General features: G+C 40.3%; 1 protein-coding gene across 2 annotated transcripts in view; it reads right to left on the reverse strand.

Annotated features, from left to right (window-relative positions):
* Nucleotides 1-20057, reverse strand: part of LOC111966619 (F-box only protein 6) — an 81414-nt gene extending 61357 nt beyond the window's left edge. The window contains exon 1 of one of the 2 annotated variants that reach the window (XM_070444545.1): nucleotides 19528-20057. In XM_070444545.1, coding sequence (XP_070300646.1) covers nucleotides 19528-19593 — 66 coding nt within the window. In that variant the 5' untranslated portion in view covers nucleotides 19594-20057. Of the gene's footprint in view, nucleotides 1-1419; nucleotides 1506-19527 lie in introns of those variants that run through there. The other variant, XM_070444546.1, reaches the window with a different exon arrangement.
* Between the last annotated feature and the right edge of the window lie 5191 nt (nucleotides 20058-25248).

Raw genomic sequence — 25248 nt, forward strand, 5'->3', positions numbered from 1 at the left:
AACACCTATTCTAAACTGTACATCATTTGTCTAAAGTCTCCCATGTCAATGAAAACATCCAATCTCTTGTTCAGTTCACAGGCATGCTACCTGTGCTCCCTCTAGAAGTCCTGGAGGAGATGCTCCTAAATGTCCTCCACAGCAGGTGGTGTGTGTCTGTCGACTTGTGTTGTCGTGAGTGGAAAGAAGTGGTGGACAGTGATTCTCTTTGGAGAGAGAGGTGCGAAGAGAAGGATACCAGACATATGTGACTAAACTAATCTCTCTCAACAAAACAAACGGAAGCTCCATGTTAGGATGTTAGCTCCATGTTAGGATGTTAGCTCCATGTTAGGATGTTAGCTCCATGTTAGGATGTTAGCTCCATGTTAGGATGTTGATAGCTCTAGCAACAAGTTTTTTTTTTAATCTTAAGGGGTGGATCAGCTTTAATATTGCAGAAAGATTGTTGCTTCCATCAATGTAATTGTCTATCATTTCCAATCCCCCATACATTTTTGGGGAAATATATATCCACACACACTTTTAGAATATACCTTTATTATTCCCCGCAAATCCTACCACCCCTCCCCCAATTGGCYTAAACTAATAAATAACACTTTGGCTTCTACCTTCAGTGAATAAATATTATACACATTTTACAATAGTTATATTTTGTTTGTTTTTAGTCCTTCCTCTATTTCTAATGTCCATCCAGTTTGATTTCGATTTGCAACTGTGCTATTTTACAAAATGTCTGAACCTATATACATTTTACAGACCCCGTATGTTGTACATTGGTTATCTTGTTATTAGTCCCAACCTTCAGCTCCATTCAACCCCTCCCATCTCTTAACACCATCCATTTTGGATTTCTATTTGCCATATATTTTTCAACTGTGCTGTGATGCTTCACAAAAGTACTAAACCTTTCTATTCTCATAACTTCTACCGATTGTAAATGTAATATTTTTTTTTGCTAAAATAATGATATTATTGATTGACTGACTTTTCAAATCACCCAGTATTTGCTATCTGCAGCGTTAGTTCTAGTCAAACGTTGCAATTCCTCAGCCATTCCTGGACCTGTGACCAAAAACGAGCTACATATGGACAGTACCAAAATAAATGATCTAATGACTGCCTCACAGCAAAATCTGCAGAGCTGGGAAGATTGTATGTATATATGTGGGATACATACATACAATGTTACAAGAATTTCGTATAATAACAACAACAAAAAATGAGTTTAGAATCCTGCGTTGTTTACGTGTACTTCCGGCGCCGACCGAGATGGCCGCCTCGCTTCGCGTTCCTAGGAAACTATGCAGTATTTTGTTTTTTTATGTGTTATTCCTTACATTGGTACACCAGGTAATCTTAGGTTTCATTACATACAGTCGGGAGGAACTACTGAATATAAGAGCAACGTCAACTCACCATCGTTACAACCAGGAATATGACTCTCCCGAAGCGGATCCTGTGTTTTTGCCTTCCACCCAATACAATGGATCTGATCCCAGCCGGTGACCCTAAACAACGACGCCGTAAAAGGGCAAACGAAGCGGTCTCCTGGTCAGGCTTCGGAGACGGGCACATCGCGCTCCACACTCCCTAGCATACTACTCGCCAATGTTCAGTCTCTTGACAATAAGGTTGATGAAATCCGAGCTAGGGTAACATTCCAGAGAGACATCAGGGATTGTAACGTTCTTTGCTTCACAGAAACATGGCTCACTCGAGAGACGCTAACGGAGTCGGTGCAAGCCAGCTGGTTCTTCACGCATCGCGCCGAAAGAAACAAACATCTTTCTGGTAAGAAGAGGGCGGGGGTGTATGCCTTATGATCAACGAGACGTGGTGTGATCATAACAACATACAAGAACTCAAGTCATTCTGTTCACCAGATTTAGAATTCTCAATCAAATGTCGACCGCATTATCTACCAAGGGAATTTCTTTCGTTATAATCACAGCCGTATATATCCCCCCCCAAGCAGACGTCGATGGCCCTGAACGAACTTTATCTGACTCTTTGTAAACTGGAAACCACACACCCTGAGGCTGCATTCATCGTAGCTGGGGATTTTAACAAGGCTAATCTGAAAACAAAACTCCCTAAATTCTATCAGCATATCGATTGTGCTACCAGGGCTGGTAAAACCTTGGATCATTGTTATACTAACTTCCGCGACGCATATAAGGCCCTCCCCGCCCTCCTTTCGGAAAAGCTGACCACGACTCCATTTTGTTGCTTCCAGCCTACAAACAGAAACTAAAAACAGCAAGCTCCCGCACTCAGGTCTGTTCAACGCTGGTCAGACCAATCTGATTCCACGCTTCAAGACTGCTTCGATCACGTTGATTGGGATATGTTCCCGCATTGCGTCCAACAAAACAACATTGACGAATACGCTGATTCGGTGAGCGAGTTCATTAGAAAGTGCATTGACGATGTCGTACTTCACAGCAACGATTAAAACATTCCCAAACCAGAAACCGTGGATTGATGCAGCATTCGCGTGAAACTGAAAGCGCGAACACTGCTTTTAACCAGGCAAGGTGACCGGAAACATGACCGAATACAAACAGTGTAGCTATTCCCTCCGCAAGGCAATCAAACTAGCCAAGTCCCAGTATAGAGACAAGTAGAGTCGCAATTCACAGCTCAGACACAAGAGGTATGTGGCAGGGTCTACAGTCAATCACGGATTACAAAAAGAAAACCAGCCCCGTCGCGGACCAGGATGTCTAGCTCCCAGACAGACTAAATAAATTTTTTGCTCGCTTTGAGGACAATACAGTGCCACTGACACGGCCCGCTACCAAAACCTGCGCGGCTCTCCTTCACTGCAGCCGAGGTGAGTAAACATTTAAATGTGTTAACCCTCGCAAGGCTGCAGGCCCAGACGGCATTCCCAGCCGCGTCCTCAGAGCATGCGCAGACCAGCTGGCTGGTGTGTTACGGACATATTCAATCAATCCTTATCCCAGTCTGCTGTTCCCACATGCTCAAGAGCCACCATTGTTCCTGTTCCCAAGAAAGCTAAGGTAACTGAGCTAAACGACTACCGCCCCGTAGCACTCACTTCCGTAATCATGAAGTGCTTTGAGAGACTAGTCAAGGACCATATCACCTCCACCTACCTGACACCCTAGACCCACTCCAATTTGCTTACCGACCCAATAGGTCCACAGACGACGCAATCGCAACCACCACTGCACACTGCCCTAACCCATCTGGACAAGAGGAATACCTATGTGAGAATGCTGTTCATTGACTACAGCTCAGCATTTAACACCATAGTACCCTCCAAACTCGTCATCAAGCTCCCGCCATGTGCAACTGGGTCCTGGACTTCTGACGGGCCACCCCCAGCTTGGTGAGGGTAGGGTAACAACATCTCCACCCGCTGATCCTCAACACTGGGGCCCCACAAGGGTGCGTTCTGAGCCCTCTCCTGTACTCCCTGTTCACCCACGACTGCGTGGCCATGCACGCCTCCAACTCAATCATCAAGTTTGGGATGACACTACAGTGGTAGGCTTATTTACCAACACTTTAATAATGGGAATTGATGGAAATTATTTAAAAATGTATCACTAGCCACTTTAAACAATGCCACTTAAATAATGTTTACATACCCTACATTTCTCATCTCATATTGTATATGTATATACTGTACATCATCCACTGCATCTTGCCATCTTTATGTAATACATGTATCACTAGCCACTTTAAACTATGCCACTTTATGTTTACATACCCTACATTACTATCTCATATGTATAGACTGTACACTATACCCATCTACTGCATCCTGCCTATGCCGTTCTGTACTGTCGTGTCTTTGGTATCGTTAAATTGAAGACTTTTAGTTTTATCATAGATTCCTGTAATTAGGGATTACGCGATCACTTTAGTAATAACGTAACTAATTAACTATGAATTCGAGGGCACCAGGGAAGTTATTAGATTACAAAGTTATCATTTCCCAATATAACCTTTCAGATATTTCATATCTGATCATGGTCTTCTAATTAATGATTGATTTACTCTACCTTACGTCAATCTCATTCCAAACTCGTAAATCGCTGATCTGCACGAACCCAGTCTTCACTATGAGTCATCCATACATCAATTGTCTTAAATCATTTATTTATTACTAACTAATTAATTCACAGAAATGAAAACAAACAAACTTAAAATAAAGTAGTTACATGAAATGGTGGGAGGAATATGCCCTAGTGGGCTAAACCGGCATGGCGGCTGTTAGACAAAGGGAAAGTTGCGTTCGACTAAGAATTCCCTACAGAGTCCATAATTATAACAATTGACATGCTAATCCTTACACATGAACGCTCACTCATTCGGGAACAATTGCAATCATATATATATAGTTACGCTCCAGTGTGTGTGTCGCCTTGGTCGTTGGAGAGAAGTTCGTTTTGGTTGGAGTGAAGTTATGTCTCGGTTGTGGATTGTTCAGAGGGACATTCGTTTTTTAGAATGATTGTTTCGGCGGTTGTCTTTCTTCGCGTTCAATGATACCGAATTCCTAGCTGCAGACTAGAAGTCAATATCAAAGACTTGTTATGATTCGTATAAGAGTTTTAACCACGTGGGATGGTTAAAAGATTCAGCAGTCTGGTCTCAAACCTTTGTCCTCTCGTGATTGAGAGAAACATGGTCTGAATTGGTAATTTCTTAAAGTGGCTTTTATTCAGATAGCAGAGGGTGGTCCCATGGTCTCTGACCGAACTGGCTCAGGGGCGGTCCTTGGATTTAGTTCAAATACAACCAAATAGTTCAAATACAAATACAATTGTATTTTCCTTCATTAAACAGTTCAAAATCATATTACACAATTATACAAACAGTATCATACTCACTCATTCATTTTATACAACAAACAGATGTTAACCTCATATCTGAGGTTATTATATAAACAGCGTATGGCAAGTGTGGTCCCACAGTCTCAAGTGAGTTTCTCACATGGTGACCAATGGACATGTTAATAGCTGGACTGTCCACCGGCCTTTAATACTTTTTTCCGGAACATGAAATCTGTTCGTACCTCAAGTTCTGTGAGGTGGAAGAGAATTCCTTTGTCCTGAAAGTTTACCCTCTCTCTTAAACTGTTTAGCCATGAGGAGATCCTCAGGAATTTACAACGTCTCTCTGTGATCACAGCATGGGTTGAAGGAGGAAAGGGAGAGCAGGGAGAGGGGATGGGGTTTGCTATACCCACGCAGGCAACGTCATGACAGTACCATCACTCTATTCATATATCTTTATGTACATATTCTTTATCCCTTTACACTTGGTGTATAAGGTAGTAGTTGTGGAATTGTTAGGTTAGATTACTTGTTGGTTATTACTGCATTGTCGAAGAAGCACAAGCATTTCGCTACACTCGCATTAACATCTGCTAACCATGGTATGTGACAAATAAAATTTGATTTGTAATTTCATAAACCATGTGCCATGGAATAGGGACATTGGGAAGAGGTTTTCAACTATTTTGCAATTTATATGGCACAGCTGTCAATTTTTTGGTCCTTAAATGAAATTGGTATARGTTTTTATTTATCACAATTTTCTTTAACCATTTATGGTCTTTAATGCAGGGCCGACAGACAAGTTCCTTACTTTTRCCACKTTCTACTTGCCCCTTTCATTTTTGTGGTAATGCTGGAAATTGTTGGTTGTAATTTTGGGTAGAACAGACATTTCCATATGTCTGCGTTAGCTGCATGTGTGACATAACTCCACCAGTCCTATTTATGATACAATTTTCAAAAATGATACCTTTGTTAAACATTTTATAGAAAAATAAGTTTGAGTTTAACCACAATACTTGTATTATTTGTTCTGTCTTTTCAGGTGGATTAAAGGCAGTCAACTTAGTGCATGTAAACTTCTGACCCACTGGAATTGTGATACTGTGAATTATAAGTGAAATAATCTGTCTGTAAACAATTGTTGGAAAAATGACTTGTGTCAAGCACACAGATGACCTAACCGACTTGCCAAAACTATAGTTTGTTAATAAGAAATGTGGAGTGGTTGAAAACCGAGTTTTAATGACTCCAACCTAAGTGTATGTAAACTTGACTTCAACTGTATCTTCAAAGAAGCTTGGATCATCATTATTTGGACCGTATAGGTTAATAAGCCATCTGCTTATTGTCCAATAACATATTTAAATAATCCATCTACCATGATCTGTTTGGACAATTTGCACAGTTGGATCAAAATTACTGTTAATTAATATCACCTCTTTTGAATTTCTTTGCCCATGGGATAAATATAMTTTGCCCCACCAGTCGTTTRTCCACAAAACTTAATCTAAAATTGTTGAGTTCCCTGTAAATAATATTATATTCCTTCTCTTTTAGCCAGGTAAATATTGATCGTCTTTTCTTATTATCTGCTAAGCCATTACAATTATAACTGGCTATAGTTACTCCACCAATTACCATAATGAGACACGTTTCAATTATATTTATCTATACATGTTTGTAAACATACCATTAAAAAAGTAACATGATGATTGAGTGTCTATATAGCTGTACCATGATATTTGCATTGCTAATAAGCAAACCTCCAATTGGTCCCCACTATTCCACCACTAAAAGCCTTCCTCATCCCGWGTTGGGTTGTCATCCCAATGTCCGGCAGACCACCCCCAAACCCCCGGATTCCATAGCCCTGGAGAGACCGGGATCCATCTTTTGAAAAGAGCACAGTGCCACCCACAGCACAGAAGCAGATCAACCACCAAATGCATTTCCATCGCKGTCACCTTGATTTGTATTATATCTAGCCATTAAATATATTAAAAATCTTATTTTCCATAATTAGTTAATATTTGTAGTAATGTAGGCAGTTTATGCAAAGGATTTTTACCTCACCAGTCTCGCCATTACCAAAATTACATTATGGCAAGCAATTATTATTTTAACAATTATTGTGAATCATCCTATATTGTCCCCAACACCTTTTACTCCCTCGCAACAGTTGTGGGATACCAACACACTCAACCCCTTTCCCCCACAACAACCATATACTCAGATTCTCAGCAGTTGCACCATCCCAGAGCCCAACTCAATAAAGGTCTTGATTTACGAATGCATATACAGTTGCAGCTGTATGAGAAGGCCTGCAAAACTGTGCCAAAGAAAAGTTAAAAAATCTATCGTCACATCCTAGATGGTCAGATTTCTCCCCTTCCCCTGAAACACCCACAACATGGTCCCCCGTAGTGACCATATTACCAAGCATCTCTGTGCAGCCAGACCTTTGATTTTGTGCCACAATATGCCCCCTCTCTGAATGTCTGAGTGTGACCCCCCTCCCCATGGGTTAGTGCAGCTAGTGTTGCCAGCATTGCCACTGCCGAGGTGGGGCACCCAACCAYAATCCCCACCGGCTAGGTACAAGGTCGTCAAGGTACTCATTAGCAGCTTTAAGAATTTCCTTGTATAGTATGCTCTCCCTTTAGGGGGCTTTGGTTTTGCAGGACCAACCCTGCCAAGCAGGCTCAGAATCTTGAGGGGGCGGTGCTGCTCTAGGTCTCTGACCGCATTTTGGCTCCATACAGGCGGCTTACAGCAGGCCCATAAAACAGTTAGGGACTTCTCCTTAGTATCTGGGTCATTCAGATGGGTGTCTAGGGTATTGGATTGTGGACCAGTCCATCAATATAAGATCATAAATAAGATGTATAATTTATATTTAAATCCCCATGACAGGACAATAAATAAAATGTATTTTAAAACAGTCCCACCATGATGACAATAAATAAATGTGTATAATTCATTATAAAATGTATATCCCACATCTGAACAAAATTGAAAGGTCTCACAACCCCTGCTCACAGCAATACATTGGTTCTGGTATATGCAACCATTTCCTTTCTCACTCAACGCCACACTTTCCCAAACACCCCACACATACTGTGCCTTCTGTTTACCGAGTTTCTTCACCATGTTGAATTAGTGCTTTTGTGTTCCAATTAGTTATATTTGAAGATAGAAAAGCTATATTTTTTGTTGTATTACAATCCATAACCGGGATAGAATAGTGCGTTTCCTTATTTGCCTCCTGTGAGAACTTTAATTTTAAAAATAGCCATGGAGTAGTCTGTGTCTCTGAACAACTGGTTATCAATATACAGTTTATCGACGATGAGAGCTACGCGTTTCCCTTTCAATCTATATTCCTTCAATTAGATATAGAACTTTACGCCGTTCTGCAGTTTCCTTCAGGAACTGGTCCTTCATGCCAGCAAGTCTTTTACCCAGGCTTTTAACCATTATTTTATCTTTAAAGAAAGACAATTTGACAACAAACGGGCGTTCATACCTCTGCCCGAAGCGGTGTACACGTTCGAGTTGGATTTAGTCTGTGTTGGATCTAGTTGGATCTAGACTGTGTCAAGTAAGGCTTCTCTCAGAACGGTGTTCTTTTTAAGTTCATTAACGTCGGTTTCAATCTTACTGCCCCTTTAAGCTCGTTTGTGTCTTTCTACAATGTCGCAGCTTTTTCGTCACTCATCTCGAGGCTTGCCTTCAACTCTTTTATATCCTTACTGACTAGTTCAAGTATATCATTTATTGATTTTAACATGTCGGTTTCGACCTTTACCATTCCCGGTGGTGAAAATATAAAAATTGTCTGTGTAGAAGAATCACGTTTTCGTTTTGAAAAAAAGTTTCCCATCTTACTCTGCCATGTTTGGGTGTTGCTTATTTTCATAATATTTGTCAATACATTTCTCTAGTCTTGACTTGTTTGGTGTTGTTATCCAGATTGAAGGTTATTACCCACCAGATTGTGTAGTGCTAATATTTAGTCTAACTTAACGATATTGAARATTACGTTTTTATCTTGAGGTGGTCTACATAGCTGTGTTCAGTCCGCCATCTTGCCACTTCCGTACAGACAAGTTGACAGACATGATTAGAACGCCTCTTCCTAGACATTGTCTAGACTCAGATCTTTCACTTAAAATGTATGCCAAGCAAAACAATGATTTCAGAGTTTAACAAACCTGCACAAGGACTACTTCTAACAATGTACACCGAACAATTTACAAGAACTGCGCAGATGCAAAGTCTGTTAATAGAATTTGTCATATTTCCCTCAGTTTCTTACTTGACCACAAGAACTGCGCAGATGCAAAGTCTGTTAATAGAATTTGTCATATTTCCCTCAGTTTCTTACTTGACCACATTTTCCAAAAACTCTTAAATTCTTCTAGATCTTTTCTATGAGTTTAACAAAATTCCTGTATGTTCTACCTTGAACTGGTCAGTAATCCATATGGCAGTAAATACGCAAAGATTATTTTAATATCTACCTTATATGGTTGACAACATTGAGACATAACAGAAATGTTGCAAGTACTGTATTAAAATCAAACAGCTAAACCTTCTAAGGTTTCAGATACATATTTCAAAGCGCTTGCATACCACTGACATCATTGACACACACGTCACAGTTATTGAAGAAAGACGCAAAGTCCGCCYCGAGGAGTAGCAAGTAGGAGGGGAAGGAGAGGAGGAAAAGGAGAAGAGATAGAGGGACACAGTTGGGGAGGAAGAGGAATGACTTTGATAGCAGCAGTGAATCCATTTCATTATTAAGTGGAGATTACTCAATCGTTCTCATGATAGTCAGTGACAAATATCAAAGCTACCAATGTGCTAAGTAAGGCTTGGTTAAAATCCTGGATGGGAGACCAAAGGCATAGCTGTACAGTTGAAGTCGGAAGTTTACATACACTTACAGTATGTTGGAGTCATTAAAACTCGTTTTCAACACCTCCACAAATTTCTTGTTAACAAACTATAGTTTTGGCAAGACGGTTAGGACATCTACTTGGTGCATGACAAGTCTTTTCTCCAACAATTGTTTACAGACAGATTATTTCAGAAGTTTACATGCACTAAGTTGACTGTGCCTTTTTAAACAGCTTGGAAAATTCCAGAAAATAATGTCATGGCTTTAGAAACTTCTGATAGGCTAACTGACATCATTTGAGTCAATTGGAGGTGTACCTGTGGATGTATTTCAAGGCCTACCTTCAAACGCAGTGTCTCTGCTTGACATCATGGGAAAATCAAAAGAAATCAGCCAAGACCTCAGAAAAACAATTGTAGACCTACACAAGTCTGGTTCATCCTTTGGAGCAATTTCCAAATGCCTGAAGGTATCACGTTCATCTGTACAAACAATAGTACGCAAGTATAAACACCATGGGACCACGCAGTCATACCGCTCAGGAAGAAGACACGTTCTGTCTCCTAGAGCTGAACGTACTTTYGTGCGAAAAGTGCAAATCAATCCCAAAACAGCAAAGGACCTCGTGAAGATGCTGGAGGAAACAGGTACAAAAGTATCAATAGCCACATAACCTGAAAGGCCTACAGTTTGCAGCTGCACATGGGGACAAAGATCGTACTTTTTGGAGAAATGTCCTCTGGTCCGATGAAACAAAAATAGAACTATTWGGCCATAATGACCATCGTTATGTTTGGAGGAAAAAGAGGGAGGCTTGCAAGCCGAAGAACACCATCCCAACCGTGATGCACGGGGGTGGCAGCATCATGTTGTGGGGGTGCTTTGCTGCAGGAGGGACTGGTACACTTCACAAAATAGATGGCCTCATGAGGAAGGAAAATGTGGATATATTGAAGCAACATCTCAAGACATCAGTCAGGAAGTTAAAGCTTGGTCGCAAATGGGTCTTCCAAATGGACAATGACCCCAAGCATAATTATGGATATCAATGTCATTCTCTACATGGTGACTAAATAGGTGATATATCCMAAATAATCCTATCGTGATTATGTACCAATAAAACAATGTGATAAGATGGTATCGCCCGCTATTGGCCAACCAAACACTGTTTTATTTAATGAAAAATTAAACAAACGACCGTTGGGCTATAGCACGAAATTGAATGCTACAACTGGATGAATCATGACAAAAGATAGTTGTTGAAAGCCTTGGCAGATGCTAATTGCAGACAAATCTTTTTTAAATATTCCTTTCTGGTGGAGGGGCTTCAGCATGGAACAGGTGTGTGGCAGTGAGTCTGACGAGGAATGGTCTTAACATAGTGAGTTAGATTATACATCATGTGCTGGATAGAAGCAGTCTACCGTCTTCAGAACGGGATAATAATTGCTTTATTTGGCCTAGGCATATGCTAGACTTTCATTCTTGTTTTTTTTTAAAGCAGCAACTTTAGGACAACACCTGCTTTAGGCTAGAATYTATCAGAAATAAGCAACTGTTAATAACTAACTTTTATGATAGGCCTAGGAGGAGGATCGGTTATTGGCCATTTGGTTTTCAYCCTCCCATGGATGATTGTCCTGGCCACATGGATAATTTTCCTTAAGCCCCCATGCAGTAGTTTTAATAAAAATGCTAAATCACTGTCTAATAAAATCACAATTTTTGGGTCTTGATGATCKTATCCACCAAACTCAACTTTGGACCTAGAAGTCATTTCCACTGGGTTTTTTCATTGTTCCCCTCTAATTAGGGACTGATTTAGACCTGAGACAACCAGGTGGGTGCAATCGATTATCAGGTAGACTGACCTCACAGGGTAAGAGTTGAACACCCCTGGTCTAGACTCTAGAGAGCCTTGAGGCATCTGCATACATAGGTTTGGTTTGCTCCTAGTAGGACTCAGCTAGGTGAAGCAACGGACTGTTCTCTTACACCCATAAATACCTTTTCTTGAAAAATAAAATACATTTCAAAAAGATACTGTGTGTCCCTCGAGCCACCATAGCCAGAAACACTTCCTCAAAAAATAAATCTGTCATTCATTTTGCAATTTTACATCTAACTAAGATGTTGGGTACAGTATTACTCAAGTAAAAAAAAAAATGTGCATGAACTAGTCTTTCGTTGAATGACAAACACATTTAATGTTCCTACTCCGAGTAGTACTGTTGACCAAACACCAACGAAGGGGTGTACACGTCGGCTACCAAACTTCGACTTGATTTAAGAAAACAKACTGTGGGCGCGAACAGCTGATAAAAAACCCTGCCGAAGACCAAAACGTCAACATAATATATGTGCAAACTTTTAAGACTGGGAAGCATACGGTAAAGCTTTACCCCTTCAAAAGTAGGAGGATAGTGGTGTAACGGTTCACCAAACCCAGTTTGGTACATATTGCGGTTTGGGGGTCACGGTTCGGTTACGGTATAGCGGAAAAATGAAATTCCAACAGTTACTGTTGTCAATTTTAGTTTAATTGGCCAAATTAAAAAGTACCCTATTCAGAATGTTCCTGCCATTGTCTGTTGTGACAGGTAATGTTATGTTGGGCCTCAAGTAGAGGTCTAAAAAGTTGGACCCGTTCCGAAAAATAAACCTGGGGAGTTCCTACTTGGACAAATATGCATAAGTACATTTTTGAATATAGACACCTGGTCCGAATGGACCAGAGGACGACCAGTTCTGTATAAATGCGGTCACATCCGAGTGAGGGAAGCAGCAGAAACGTCCATTTGTAAGCCATTTTATTAACCAGAGCCGCTACAGCGCGAGGGAGAGCAGGTGGAGGAGGAGCTTTACGGTGGGAGTACTGTGAGCAAGTGAAACGGTAGCAAGGAGGGAGAGGCAGAAACCGGCCAAGCCCATTTTTGCATTAGTAGACTAACTTCTAGCTTGTCATAGAAAGGTTATTTATCATCCAATATGATTACGTACTACCGGTCTTGACTGCATCAAACCGAGAGAAGCTAGCCGACTAAAATAACTAGCTAAGTTAGCTAGCCAATTAGCTAGGCTAATTGAGTTTGCATGCGCCTTCTTCCTTTCCTACAGTTACAAATAACACCTCCAATRATATTAAATAGCAGCCTACCTGTTGGCTCTTCTTAGTTGTAGCATATACTTCTCATTTKACTTTTAATTCCATCTTCCACTGATTAGATAATCTCCTAATTGCTTTGCCGCACACGGAGGCTCTGACTGTAGTYGCACTTTGATGACTTGTGACTGGCCGACAACAAGCTAGACGCGCCACTCTGCATAGAATGAGAATAGTGGTTGGTGCTGGGCGATATCAAGTTTGTTTTAGCGCGATACGGATAAAGGCCTGTATCGCAAGAATCAAGGTTCGGTTATGTTCTAACYTTTTACAAATGCAGCATCTCACTCTCTTCTGTCAGCTCAATGTCGAATCATGTCCCAATTGCATGACAACACATGCACAGAGGTTATCCACCAATCACAACCCTAGACAGCCTTTCACAAATTGTAACCACGCCGGAGAAGTGTAGCGGRGGTAAGAGTTCCACCAAAATGGAAAGTAAGGAAGCCAGCTCAGCCTCCCGTGAGGACGAAATCAAAAAGTTCTGTAATATTTTTTCAGTAATATGGAAGTGGTTCGGGTTTTAGAAGTCTAATGTTCAGCAAACGAATGTGCTGTGCAAAATGTGTCAAAAGACAATTGCTACAAAAAGCAGCAGCACAACCAACCTCTTCCATCACCTGCGAAAAACACACGGTGGAATGAGAGACTTCGCAATGCCGATTCCAGTCGCCCGATTACCAAAATGTCTGCTAAAAGACAAACTACCATAGCCGCATCTTTTCCAAACGTAATCCCTTATGACAAGAAAAGTTTGAGGTGGAAGGAGAACGGATGCAGTGACCTATTACATAGCGAAAGACATGATTCCAATCTTTAAAAAGCTGCTAGGTACAGTTGACCACAAATATCAGCTGCCAAACCTCAAGAATTTCACAGAAGAAGCCCTGCTGCAACAATACACGGCTACCTGCGAAAGAGTCGCAGATAAGCTGGCTAATGTTTCTTATTTTTCCACCACAGCCGATCTATGGTCGAGCAGAACGTCAGAGCCATACCTAAGTTTGACAGTCCACTACATAAATGAAGACTGGAAATTGCAAAATGTCTGCCTCAGACGTCTTACTTCCCCGATGATCATACGGGTGAAGTAATAACCCTGGGTCTCAAAGACTCTCTGGCATCMTGGAAGATGAGCGAAGACCGACAGGTGTGCATGACAACTGACAGCYGGAGGAACATGATAAAATAATTGCGCTTGAACAACTGGACACGCCTGCAGTGCTTTGGGCACAGGCTTCACCTCGCCAATCGGTAAGTGTGACATTGGATACTAAAAGTGCATTCCAAAAAGTTGTTTGGTCCAGCTGTAGGCTAATGTGTTAGTTGTGTCATTCTGTCAATCCAATAGCAAATAACCACAGGCTGTTTTAKCTATAACAAACTAACTAAAATACATTTTCAATCAAAATGATTATATATTTTTTTAAATGACATTCAAACAGCTAGTGGTCAAACATTCCTAAACAATAGAATAGACATGTGGGTGGGAGGGGGGGTAGTGTTGATTTGACAGGTCAACTGAATGCTGTACTTGTCACATTATTGAAAATGCTGTCCTTCTTAGAATCCTTTCTTCATTATTATTTTCAGAGAATGATGTGAAAGACCCACGAGTTGACTGTGCCATTGGGTTGTGCAAGGTGGTCAGCACCTTTTCCTTCAGCTGGAAGAGGAGAGACTTGTCTGTAGCACAGCCTGAGCTCAGTCTACCCACTCAGAGTCCCCAACCAGGTGGGGGTCAAGACAGAATGAATCCTGGAACAAGAAAAGGCCATAGGCGCTGTCTGGAGAGAACTACGTTAGCATCTCCTACCTCAAGCCTGTTCAAAAGCAGCCTCCTGCAGCCACAAAGAAAATCAAGAGTGCCACACCACAGTATCTCAAGGACAAGTACGAAGACCCTGCCACAGCTGAACTCCTTGATATGGCCTCGCTGGTGGATCCCCGGTTCAGGACAACATKCATAGCAGATGACAAGATTTTTTGATGCTCTCATAAGAACTGTTTTGGAGCTGAAGTCTCGGCTAGCTGAGGAAAGCACATGTCACCCTGGCACAACTGTGCGCCAAGAAGAAAGTGAACCTGTGTCTAAGGGCAAGGAAACACTTGCAAGCTTCTTCAAGAAGACAGCGCTGTCTGGCCCACAGTCAGAAAGCCAAAGACCCACTRGAGTGGTGGAGGCTCCACGAGGCCAACTTCCCAAGTCGGAGTAAGCTTGCTAAAAAGTACCTGTGCATTCCTGCTACAAGTGCCCCTTCGGAGAGGGTCTGGTGGGAGGTGGGAACATTGTCACATGTCACAGGGCATGCCTCAAGCCAGTGTCAGTAGACAGGCTTGTGTTCCTCGCCAGAAACTTTTTTTTAGAACAAAGGAAGGTATGTTGTTTGACAGAATTTTAGATTTTGATTTATTATTATGTAAATTCTTAGGGATAAAATCTCATTCTTTTTTTCTTTTTTTGATTTGCATACAATGACAGCCTGGCAAGCAGTGGCATTAATTTGTTTTACACAAATAGGTCTTGTATATATATTTTTTTWAATAAAATTTAAGAATTATGTCTTGAACTTTTTTTAGTTTGTTTAGAGAAAAACAGATCTATATCGTGAATCGTCCAAACCTCTGAAAAACAATTAAGATATCAGTTTAAGGCCATATCGCCCAGCCCTAATAGTCGTGCACGACTCACCACTCTAGGATCTTTGGAGTAGACTCCAACTCCTGTGGTTGGAGTCGACTCTTGTTTGACTCCCAAAACAAGCTGAAACTGATGCGCACACACACACCACCTCATTATTATTATTGGGGTTCCCGAGTGGCGCAGTGGTCTAAGACACTGCATCTCAATGCAAAAGGCATCACTGCAGTACCTGAATCCAGGGGCGGTGCACAATTGGCCCATCATCGTCCGYGTTTGGCTGGGGTAGGCCGTCATTGTAAATAAGAATTTGTTCTTAACTGACTTGCCTAGTTAAATAAAAGGTTACATTTTAAAAATGGCAGTCATACTAGGAAGACTACATTTGCCTATGAAGGTTACTTCTAGAAGACTGACATYAGCATGATGCTGCCCATTTGCTTATCAACTTAGCCTATAAAAAGGCCTATTTTGTTTGACTATAGAAGGTGAGGTGTAGGAACTAGAATAATTCAGTGATATTTCTGCTGTGCAGCGCCTTAGGGGATCCCATGGGATGATGTTGTGTTTTATTCCAGAGGACGATTTAATTTTTCTAATTGAATTGACTGAAGCCTGGAGGTTCTTAATCTAAATCGTGAAGCTATATTAAAATCATGTCTAAACGATAATAGGCTACACTGATGCTACAACTCATGCTTGGCTGCCAAATGTATAGGTGTCCTCATAATATTTAAAAGTGCAATCATTATTTTAGCAATCATGGTAGATGTACTTCCTAATAACAATGCCCCCCATCCTGCTGAACCGTATTTGTACTTGAGATGCGTTTATGGATGAGAAAYTGAACTTGCCATTTCCAAGAAGTTTAGCGGGGAGGCACTGCTCCGCGATCTATTGCCTAGAACAGGGCAATAGTTTGGCACACCTGTATTTGGGGACTATTTCCCCCATTTCTTCTCTTCAGATCCTCTCAAGCTCTATCAGGTTGGATGGTGAGCGTCGCTGCACAGCCATTTTCAGGTCTCTCCAGAGATGTTCGATCAGGTAAAAGCCTGGGCTCTGTCTGGGCCACTCAAGGATATTGATACTTGTCCTGAAGCCAGTCCTGCATTGTCCTGGCTGTGTGCTCAGGGTCGTTGTCCTGCTGGAAGGTGAAACTTCGCCCCAGTCTGAGGTCCTGAGTGCTCTGGTGTAGGTTTTCATCAAGGATTTCTCTGTACTTTCCTCTGTTCATCTTTCCCTCGATCCTGACTAGTCTCCCAGTCCCTGCCGGTGAAAAACAACCCCACAGCATAATGCTGCCACCACCATGCTTCACCATAGGGATGGTGCSAGCTTTCCTCCAGATGTGACGATTTAACTCTTTGGCCTGAGTGCCAATCTTGGTTTCATCAAACCAGAGAATCTTGTTTCTCATGGTCAGAGTCTTTAGATGCCTTTTTGGCAAACTCCAAGCGGCCTATTATGTGCCTTTTACTGAGGAGTGGCTTCCATCTGGCCACGCTACCATAAACTCCTGCTTGGTGGAGTGCTGCAGAGATGGTTGTCTTTCTGGAAGGTTCTCCCACCTCCACAGAGAAACTCTGAAGCTCTTTCKGAGTGACCATCGAGTTCTTGGTCACCTCCCAGACCAAGGCCCTTCTCCCCCGAGTCTTGGTGTTTCCAAACTTCTTCCATTTCAGAACGATGGAGGCTACTGTTCTTGGGGACCTTCAATGCTGCAGACATTTTTTGGTACCCATCCCAAGATCTGTGCCTTGACAAAATCCTGTCTCGGAGSTCTACGGACAATTCCTTCAAACTCATGGCTTGGTTTTTGCTCTGACATGTATGGTCAACCGTGGGACCATATACAGACAGGTTACCAAACTGGAGATTTAAACGAAGGAGGATCCTCCAATTCTGGTTTATCAATCCCACCACTCGCCCCACCATTCACCCATCCACAGAGTTCCCGACAGTGCCTCACAAAAGTATCGTTTGAAATCTGTCAGTTAAGATTATAAATTGGATTACAACATGTGCATAGGCTGTAGTTGTTRTAACGGAATAGCATACATTGTTTTTTAATCTCAGATTTACTCACGAGGCAATGGCATACAACATAGCATAGGCATAGTCTATAGGCCTAGCCTACCAAGCCAACTTCCTCACATGGGCAACAATGAACCAGCTAAGTAAGCTAGCTAACGTGGGCCTACTAGGCTACATCTAGAACTTCAATCGTCTCAGGGCAGTGGCAAAACATTAATTTATGGTTAGATCAGACTCGCCGTCATAATCATTGGCCTGTACAGAGCATTAAGTCAAAACCACAAGTCGAAATTCCATCTCCATCCATGGCTTAGGAAAGGGACGATTTAGCAAGCTAGCTACTGCAGGAAAACAATACAAGCCGACACATTTTTCTGAAAATGACATTTTGCTTAGGATGTGATTTGATTGGTGCATAGCCAAATCCAAACTGGTCTCGCTTGGGGGGGGGGTTTTGCTGCACCGGGTCAACCCACAGTTAAGCTCAGCTCAATGCTGTTTGGCAAATAATTGTATTGTTTTATCAATGGAGGCCAAATGCTTGCTGTCATCAATCAATCAATCAAATGCTATGGCGGCAACATGTCATACTCTTTTGGTTCAGACAGTATCAGATACATTGGCTACACATACTGAGACAGAGGGGCGCTGTTTCACTCGATCAGATTATGTCTCTGGCGAGAAATCGGCCACTTGCGAATTGACGGAAAATTATGAAAACACTGACAGACTAAAGAATTGTATAATGGCTATTGGTCAAATTTTAGGGGAAGTGGCCTCCATGAATACATGACACCGTCTCCTTCCCTTCATCAAATGMCAGGTGCACATTGCACTGTTTGATTGCTGGAATTACACTGAACATAAACATAAAACACAGTGGTGGAAAAAGTACTCAATTGTCATAGGGAAAATGTATGGAGTAAAAAGTACATCATTTTCTTTAGGAATGTAGTGAAGTAAAAAAGTTGCAAAAAATATAAATAGTAAAGTACCGATACCCCAAAAAACAACTTAAGTACTTTAAGGTATTTTTACACCCCRGTAAACACAACATGTAAAGTGTTGGTCCCATGTTCCATGAGCTGAAATAAAAAAAATGGTTTAATCCCTGTTAGTGAACATTTCTCCTTTGCCAAAATAATCCATCCACCTGACAGATGTGGCATATCAAGAAGCTTATMAAACAGAGTTGCATCTTGTGCCGGGGACAATAAAAGTTTTGCAAGAAAATGTAATGTTAATTTCTCTACCATAAGCTGCCTTCAATGTCGTTTAGGAGAATTTGGCAGTAGGTCCAACCGGCCTCAACTGCAGACCACGTGTAACCATGCCAGCTCAGGACATTCTTCACCTGGCGCCCAACCGTAGCTGCTCCCCTGCCCAGTCATGTGAAATCCATAGATCAGGGCCTAATGAATTTATTTAAAATTAACCGATTTCCTTATATGAACTGTAACTCAGTAAAATCATTGAAATTGCGTCATGTTGCGTTTATATTTTTGTTCAGTATATTCTGGAGTGGACAGCATGCGCAGTTTTACAATCAGATGAAAACATGACTGGTTGTGTTCATGCCACATTAAACAAGGTAATACATGTTTTTACTATTAGGGCGATCAAAAAACGTAGTAAAACAGTCTAATTGACAGGTCTACCTTAATTGTTACTTATGTGAACTTTTATTACCTTCCCTCCTGAGAGAAATTATAAAATATCTTAACGACCTGGGGTTTTTGGTAACGGAATRACAGGCACAGGGCAATTTATCTTTAAACATACTGAAGACTGGGGAAAAAATCTACTAAATATAAGTGTTGATATTAGTTAGCAGGGGTCGTTACTTAAAAGTACAACACAATGTTTAATACCTTTTTTAGACTTTCTGGTAATGTTTTCTAAGACTCGTTTTCAATCTGTTTGACAAAGAACATATGACTTTGGACATACTTACGTTTTCCTGGACCAAACTCGAGTCCGACTGGCTTTGTAATTGGCAATTAATTGCTCTCCTTTTCATCACGAAGAAGTGTAGTCTACATACAAATGCAAGGGCTCCTGTGTTATAGGCTCGTCAAACTAAATACAGAAGTGAAACGTTAGAACGCTAGCTCGTATACTACTTATGTTTCACACTACCATGAACGAAACAGTACACAACGTTGAGCTTGCCTATATATAGTCATTCTGGCTCAAACTCAACATGAAATCGCCTGTACTTCCCCTGATATAACGGCTACGTTTCAAACCTACGCCCTTGGGGGAATCCCCGCGGACATACTTGTCGTCAGTCCAAATGTCAGCCAAGTAAGGGAAGTTTGCAACATAAGCCCCTCAGCACTCGTTTTTAATTAATGTTGGTTGTTGAGTCATTCTATAAAAATAAAAAAACAATAACATGAAGTCGCCTGTGCTTCCCCAGACATAACGGCTACGTTTCAAACTGAAAACAACACATTCATCGCGGGACAAATGAGTGACGAATTTCCGGGCAAGGGTGGTCCATTTAAAATGAATTCCCTCCTCCCTCCCTCCCTCTTTTTTTTATATATTTTTTTAAACAAACATCAACAAACAAAAGACGAATAGTCACATGCAAACAAGCATACCGTTGAAGTTGGAAGTTTACATACAGTTAGGTTGGAGTCATTAAAACTTGTTATCCACCACTCCAAAAATGTATTGTAAACAAACTATAGTTTTGGAAAGTCGGTTAGGACATCTACTTTGTACATGACACAAGTAATTTTTCCAACAATTGTTTACAGACAGATTATTTCACTTATATTTCACTGTAACACAATTCCAGTGGGTCAGAAGTTTACATAAACTAAGTTGACTGTGCCTTTAAACAGCTTGGACAATTTCAGAAAATGATGTCATGGCTTTAGAAGCTTCTGATAGGCTAATTGACATAATTTGAGTCAATTGGAGGTGTACCTGTGGATGTATTTCAAGCCTACCTTCAGTGCCTCTTTGCTTGACATCATGGGAAAATCAAAAGAAATCAGCCAAGACCTCAGAAAACAATTGTGGACCTACACAAGTCTGGTTCATCCTTGGGCGCAATTTCAAAATGCCTAAAAGTATAAACACCATGGGACCGCGCAGCCATCATACCGCTCAGGAAGGAGACGTTTTCTGTCTCCTAGAAGATGAACGTACTTTGTGCGAAAAGTGCAAATCAATCCCAGAACAGCAGCAAAGGACCTTGTGTGAAGAGCTGGAGGAAACAGGTACAAAAGTATCTATATCCACAGTAAAATGGGTCCTTTATCGAAATAACCTGAAAGGCCGCCCAGCAAGGAAGAAGCACTGCTCCAAAACCGCCATAAAAAAAGCCAGACTACAGTTTGCAACTGCACATAGGGACAAAGATTGTACTTTTGGAGAAACGTTCTCTGGTCTGATGAAACAAAAATTAGAACTGTTTGGCCATAATGACCATTGTTATGTTTGGAGGAAAAAAGGGAGGCTTGCAAGCCGGAGAACACCATCCCAACCGTGAAGCACAGGGTGCCAGCATCATGTTGTGGGGGTGCTTTGCTGCAGGAGGGACTGGGGCACTTAACAAAATAGATGGCATCATGATAACGGAAAATTATGTGGATATATTGAAGCAATATCTCAAGACATCAGTCAGGAAGTTAAAGCTTGGTCGCAAATGGGTCTTCCAATTGGACAATGACCCCAAGCATACTTCCAAAGTTGTGTCAAAATGGCTCAAGGAGAACAAAGTCAAGGTATTGGAGTGGCCATCACAAAGCCCTGACCTCAATCCTATAGAAAATTTGTGGGCAGAACTGAAAAAGCTTGTGCGAGCAAGGAGGCCTACAAACCTGACTCAGTTACACCAGCTCTGTCAGGAGGAATGGGCCAAAATTCACCCAACTTATTGTGGGAAGCTTGTGGAAGGCTACCCAACATATTTGACCCAAGTTAAACAATTTAAAGGCAATGCTTCCAAATACTAATTGAGTGTATGTAAATTTCTGACCCACTGGGAATGTGATGAAAGAAATAAAAGCTGAAATAATTCATTCTCTCTACTATTATTCTGACATTTCACATTCTTAAAATAAAGTGGTGATCCTAACTGACCTAACACAGGGATTGTTTTTACCAGGATTAAATGTCAGGAATAGTGAAAAGCTGAGTTTAAATGTATTTGGCTAAGGTGTGTGTAAACTTCCGACTTCAACTGTACATAAACTATTTARATTGCTAGGAATCCTAAACAAACAAATCAAATTCATTAATAATACAAGTTTTTGTTTTCCATTTTAGTTAAAGTAGTGCCATATTGTTTAAATTAATTTATAAAGTGAAAAAAGTTAGGTTTTGAATTAGACCATTTGCTTTTGTGAATATGAAATTTACCTAATATTATTAGCACTTTGATAAAGATTTTGTATATTTAATTAATGTCAGAATTTCTGAAATAAATCATTATATCAAGACCATTAAATTGTACAACCGGTCTTATTTCTTTTTGTAACAGAATTCTGTATGTCAATCCCAAGAAATCTACTATAAATACAGGCAAAAAACAAATGCAAAATMAGTCTCCTCCATTCCACAGAAATCACATTTATAGTCAATATTCAGCTTGAATCTTTCCAAAACGGGTTTCACAAGATACATTCTATGTAACATTTTAAATGAAACTTCCTTTACCTTGTTACTGATACAATTTGTTAGCAATTTTCCATGCTTTCCCCCATTGTATATTACCATAGATATTTGARAAAAATAATCTTGCTYAGGGAATTGTAGTATCACAAACAATATTCCTAATCTGTTTATTACTACATTTATCTTTGATGTTAATATTGGCAATGAATATATATTCATGTAAATCTATGTTACTAACATCAACCACAGAGGAATTTAAAAGAGATTACGACCCCCCTTGGAATCGCATCAAAAACAATTGCATATTCTTTTGGGGTTATTGGAATTTTAAACTTATCAAGAAATTCCCCATATGAGAGGAGATATCCATCRTCATTCAGTAACTGACAAACCTAAATCATTTTATTCTCAAAKCAGTTACAAAAAAAAGAGACTTATTTTTAAATTGTATATCTTTGTTGTTCCATAGAAAGTATCTATGAGGGGAAAAATTGTTTATACGCTAACATCTAAGCTAAAATTGCCTGATTATGGAATTTGGCCAATTTTACTGGGATTTTGTCAACATCAAAATTACATTGAAGCAAAAATTCTAAACCACCAACAGAGTCAAATAAATACTTAGGGAAGACATTCCAAATACTGTTCTGGTTCTTAATGTACTTCAGAATCCAATTTATTTTAAAAGTATTATTTAGAGTATTGAAGTCTAAAACCTCAAGACCTCCTTGTTCTTGGGTATTAGTGAGAATATATTTCCGGAGATAGTGAGACTTGTTCCTCCAAATAAAATTATAAAGAATCTTATCTAAGTCCTTTACAATTTTAGGGGATAATTCAAGTGATAATAAAACATAAACCGATCTGGATAACCCTTCAGCTTTGGACAATAAAACCCGACCATATAACAAAATATCTCTCAACAACCAGAGGTTCAATTTCTTCTTTGTTTTCTCAATAATGGGGTTAAAGTTCAATTCACTCCTTTGTTTTTCATCCTTGCATATAACAATTCCAAGATTAAGTAACCTTATCTTTAATTGGGATACCATATACTCTCCTGTAACACAATCCTTGAGTGGAAATAAGACTGACTTATTGATATTCATTTTCAAACCTGAAACTAAGGAAAAGTCTTCAATACAGGAAACTGCTTTAGAAACCTCATTCCTGTCTCTCAAAAATATGGTATCATCAGCCAGTTGACATAGTTTATATTCTTTGCCAAGTGGTGAAACACCTTAAATTCCTTTCTTGATATGAAGAGCCATAATTTGAGTAACCAATAAAAAATAAAAATTGACTAATTGGGCAGCCCTGCTTAATGCCACGCCCAATATTAAATCTTTGGGATGTCCCGTGAGCTAATTTTACAGAGTTGTATATATAAAAGTTTGGACTGCTTTAAAAAAAAGTCAACAAACCCCAAAAAACGTATTGCTTTGAACATAAACCCATGTTCTACAGTGTCAAAAGCTTTATAAAAATCAACAAACATAAGAAAACTATCATCAAGGATGAGGTCATTATAGTCAATCATATCTAAGATCAACCTGATGTTATTACTAATGTGTCAACATGCATAAAACCAGATTGTTCTTCATCAATTATATGATGCAAGCCTTGTTTCAACCTCTTAGCAAATACAGGGGCAAATAATGTCRCATCATTATTCAACAGGCTAATGGATTCCTTCCTTCCTCCCTCGCCCTGCAAGTGAAAACTCGTCAGACGTCATGATACGTCATCAGAAGTGTCCACTTAATTTGAGGGCTGAGGGGAGAGGGTGTGTCTGTTATGTGTTTGGAATGCCCAGACACGTCACAGGGACTATAGATTCCGTTTAGAATGATTTTWAAAATTCTTTTGGCCAAATTTCATATTCACAAATGTCAATTTACAAACAAAACACCACATTTTATTACCTTGCAAAAAGAAATTGAACTATATTTTAAGACAAGTAAATACTCTACCAACAAAAAAACCTGTTAGAATTGTGTGTATGTCCCTTAAGGTCCTTGTGTAATGTGATAATATACCCCCTAGCCCAAATGTCCTTTGTATATTCTTTATATATACACTTGTTCCCCATGTACTTTTTGTATTGATTTGTTGTTAATAAAAATAAATAGTTTTGTCACCAGCATTCTTCTTCTTCAATGAGGTTTAATGGCGATTGGCATCCAATAAATGTTACATTACCGCTACCTACTAGACTGGGGTACAACTCCCTTATACTTTGATTAAATAAATAAATAAACKAATACCCTACCATCTAATGTAACAGGTTGAAAAATGATGGCTATTCCATGCGAGAATTTGCCAAGAAACTGAAATTCTCGTACAACGCTGTGTACTACTCCCTTCACAAACAGCGCAAACTGTCTCTAACCAGAATAGAAAGAGTGGGAGGCCCCGGTGCACAACTGAGCTAGAGGACAAGTACATTAGTGTCTAGTTTGAGAAACAGATGCCTCACAAGTCCTCAACTGGCAGCTTCATTAAATTGTACCCACCAGTCTCAACGTCACCAGTGAAGAGGCGACTACGGGATGCTGGCCTTCTATGCAGAGTTGCAAAGAAAAAGCCATATCTCAGACTGGCCAATAAAAAMAAATGAAGATGGGCAAAAGAACACAGACACTGGAACTCTGCCTAATGGCTCTGTCTAGTTTGAGATGTTTGACCAGCAGGTGTCTACAAACTTTTGGTCATGTGGTGTATATGAAGCACCAATGTGATAGCAGTTGAATCTGGTCTGCTTAGTTCATTGACTCCAGAAAAAATGAGGGAGTGGGATGTCTCACTTCTGGGTATAATCTTAATTGATTTCACTATACCATACCTCTGTAATTTCTACAGATTTCCTTTCAGCAAACCGTCTGTATTTACACAATGGCTGGACAACATATGCTGAGATGACTTTTATCCAAAGAAACACATGYTATTCTGCTCGCTCATTTCAGTCTGGATTGTTTCAGCAYCTTGTGCAACCGGAAAAACCTGCTGTGGTTTTACGTGAGATTGTCTTGTGCAACAT

The sequence above is a fragment of the Salvelinus sp. IW2-2015 genome, linkage group LG7 (genome assembly GCF_002910315.2).
Source record: "Salvelinus sp. IW2-2015 linkage group LG7, ASM291031v2, whole genome shotgun sequence".
NCBI lineage: Eukaryota > Metazoa > Chordata > Actinopteri > Salmoniformes > Salmonidae > Salvelinus > Salvelinus sp. IW2-2015.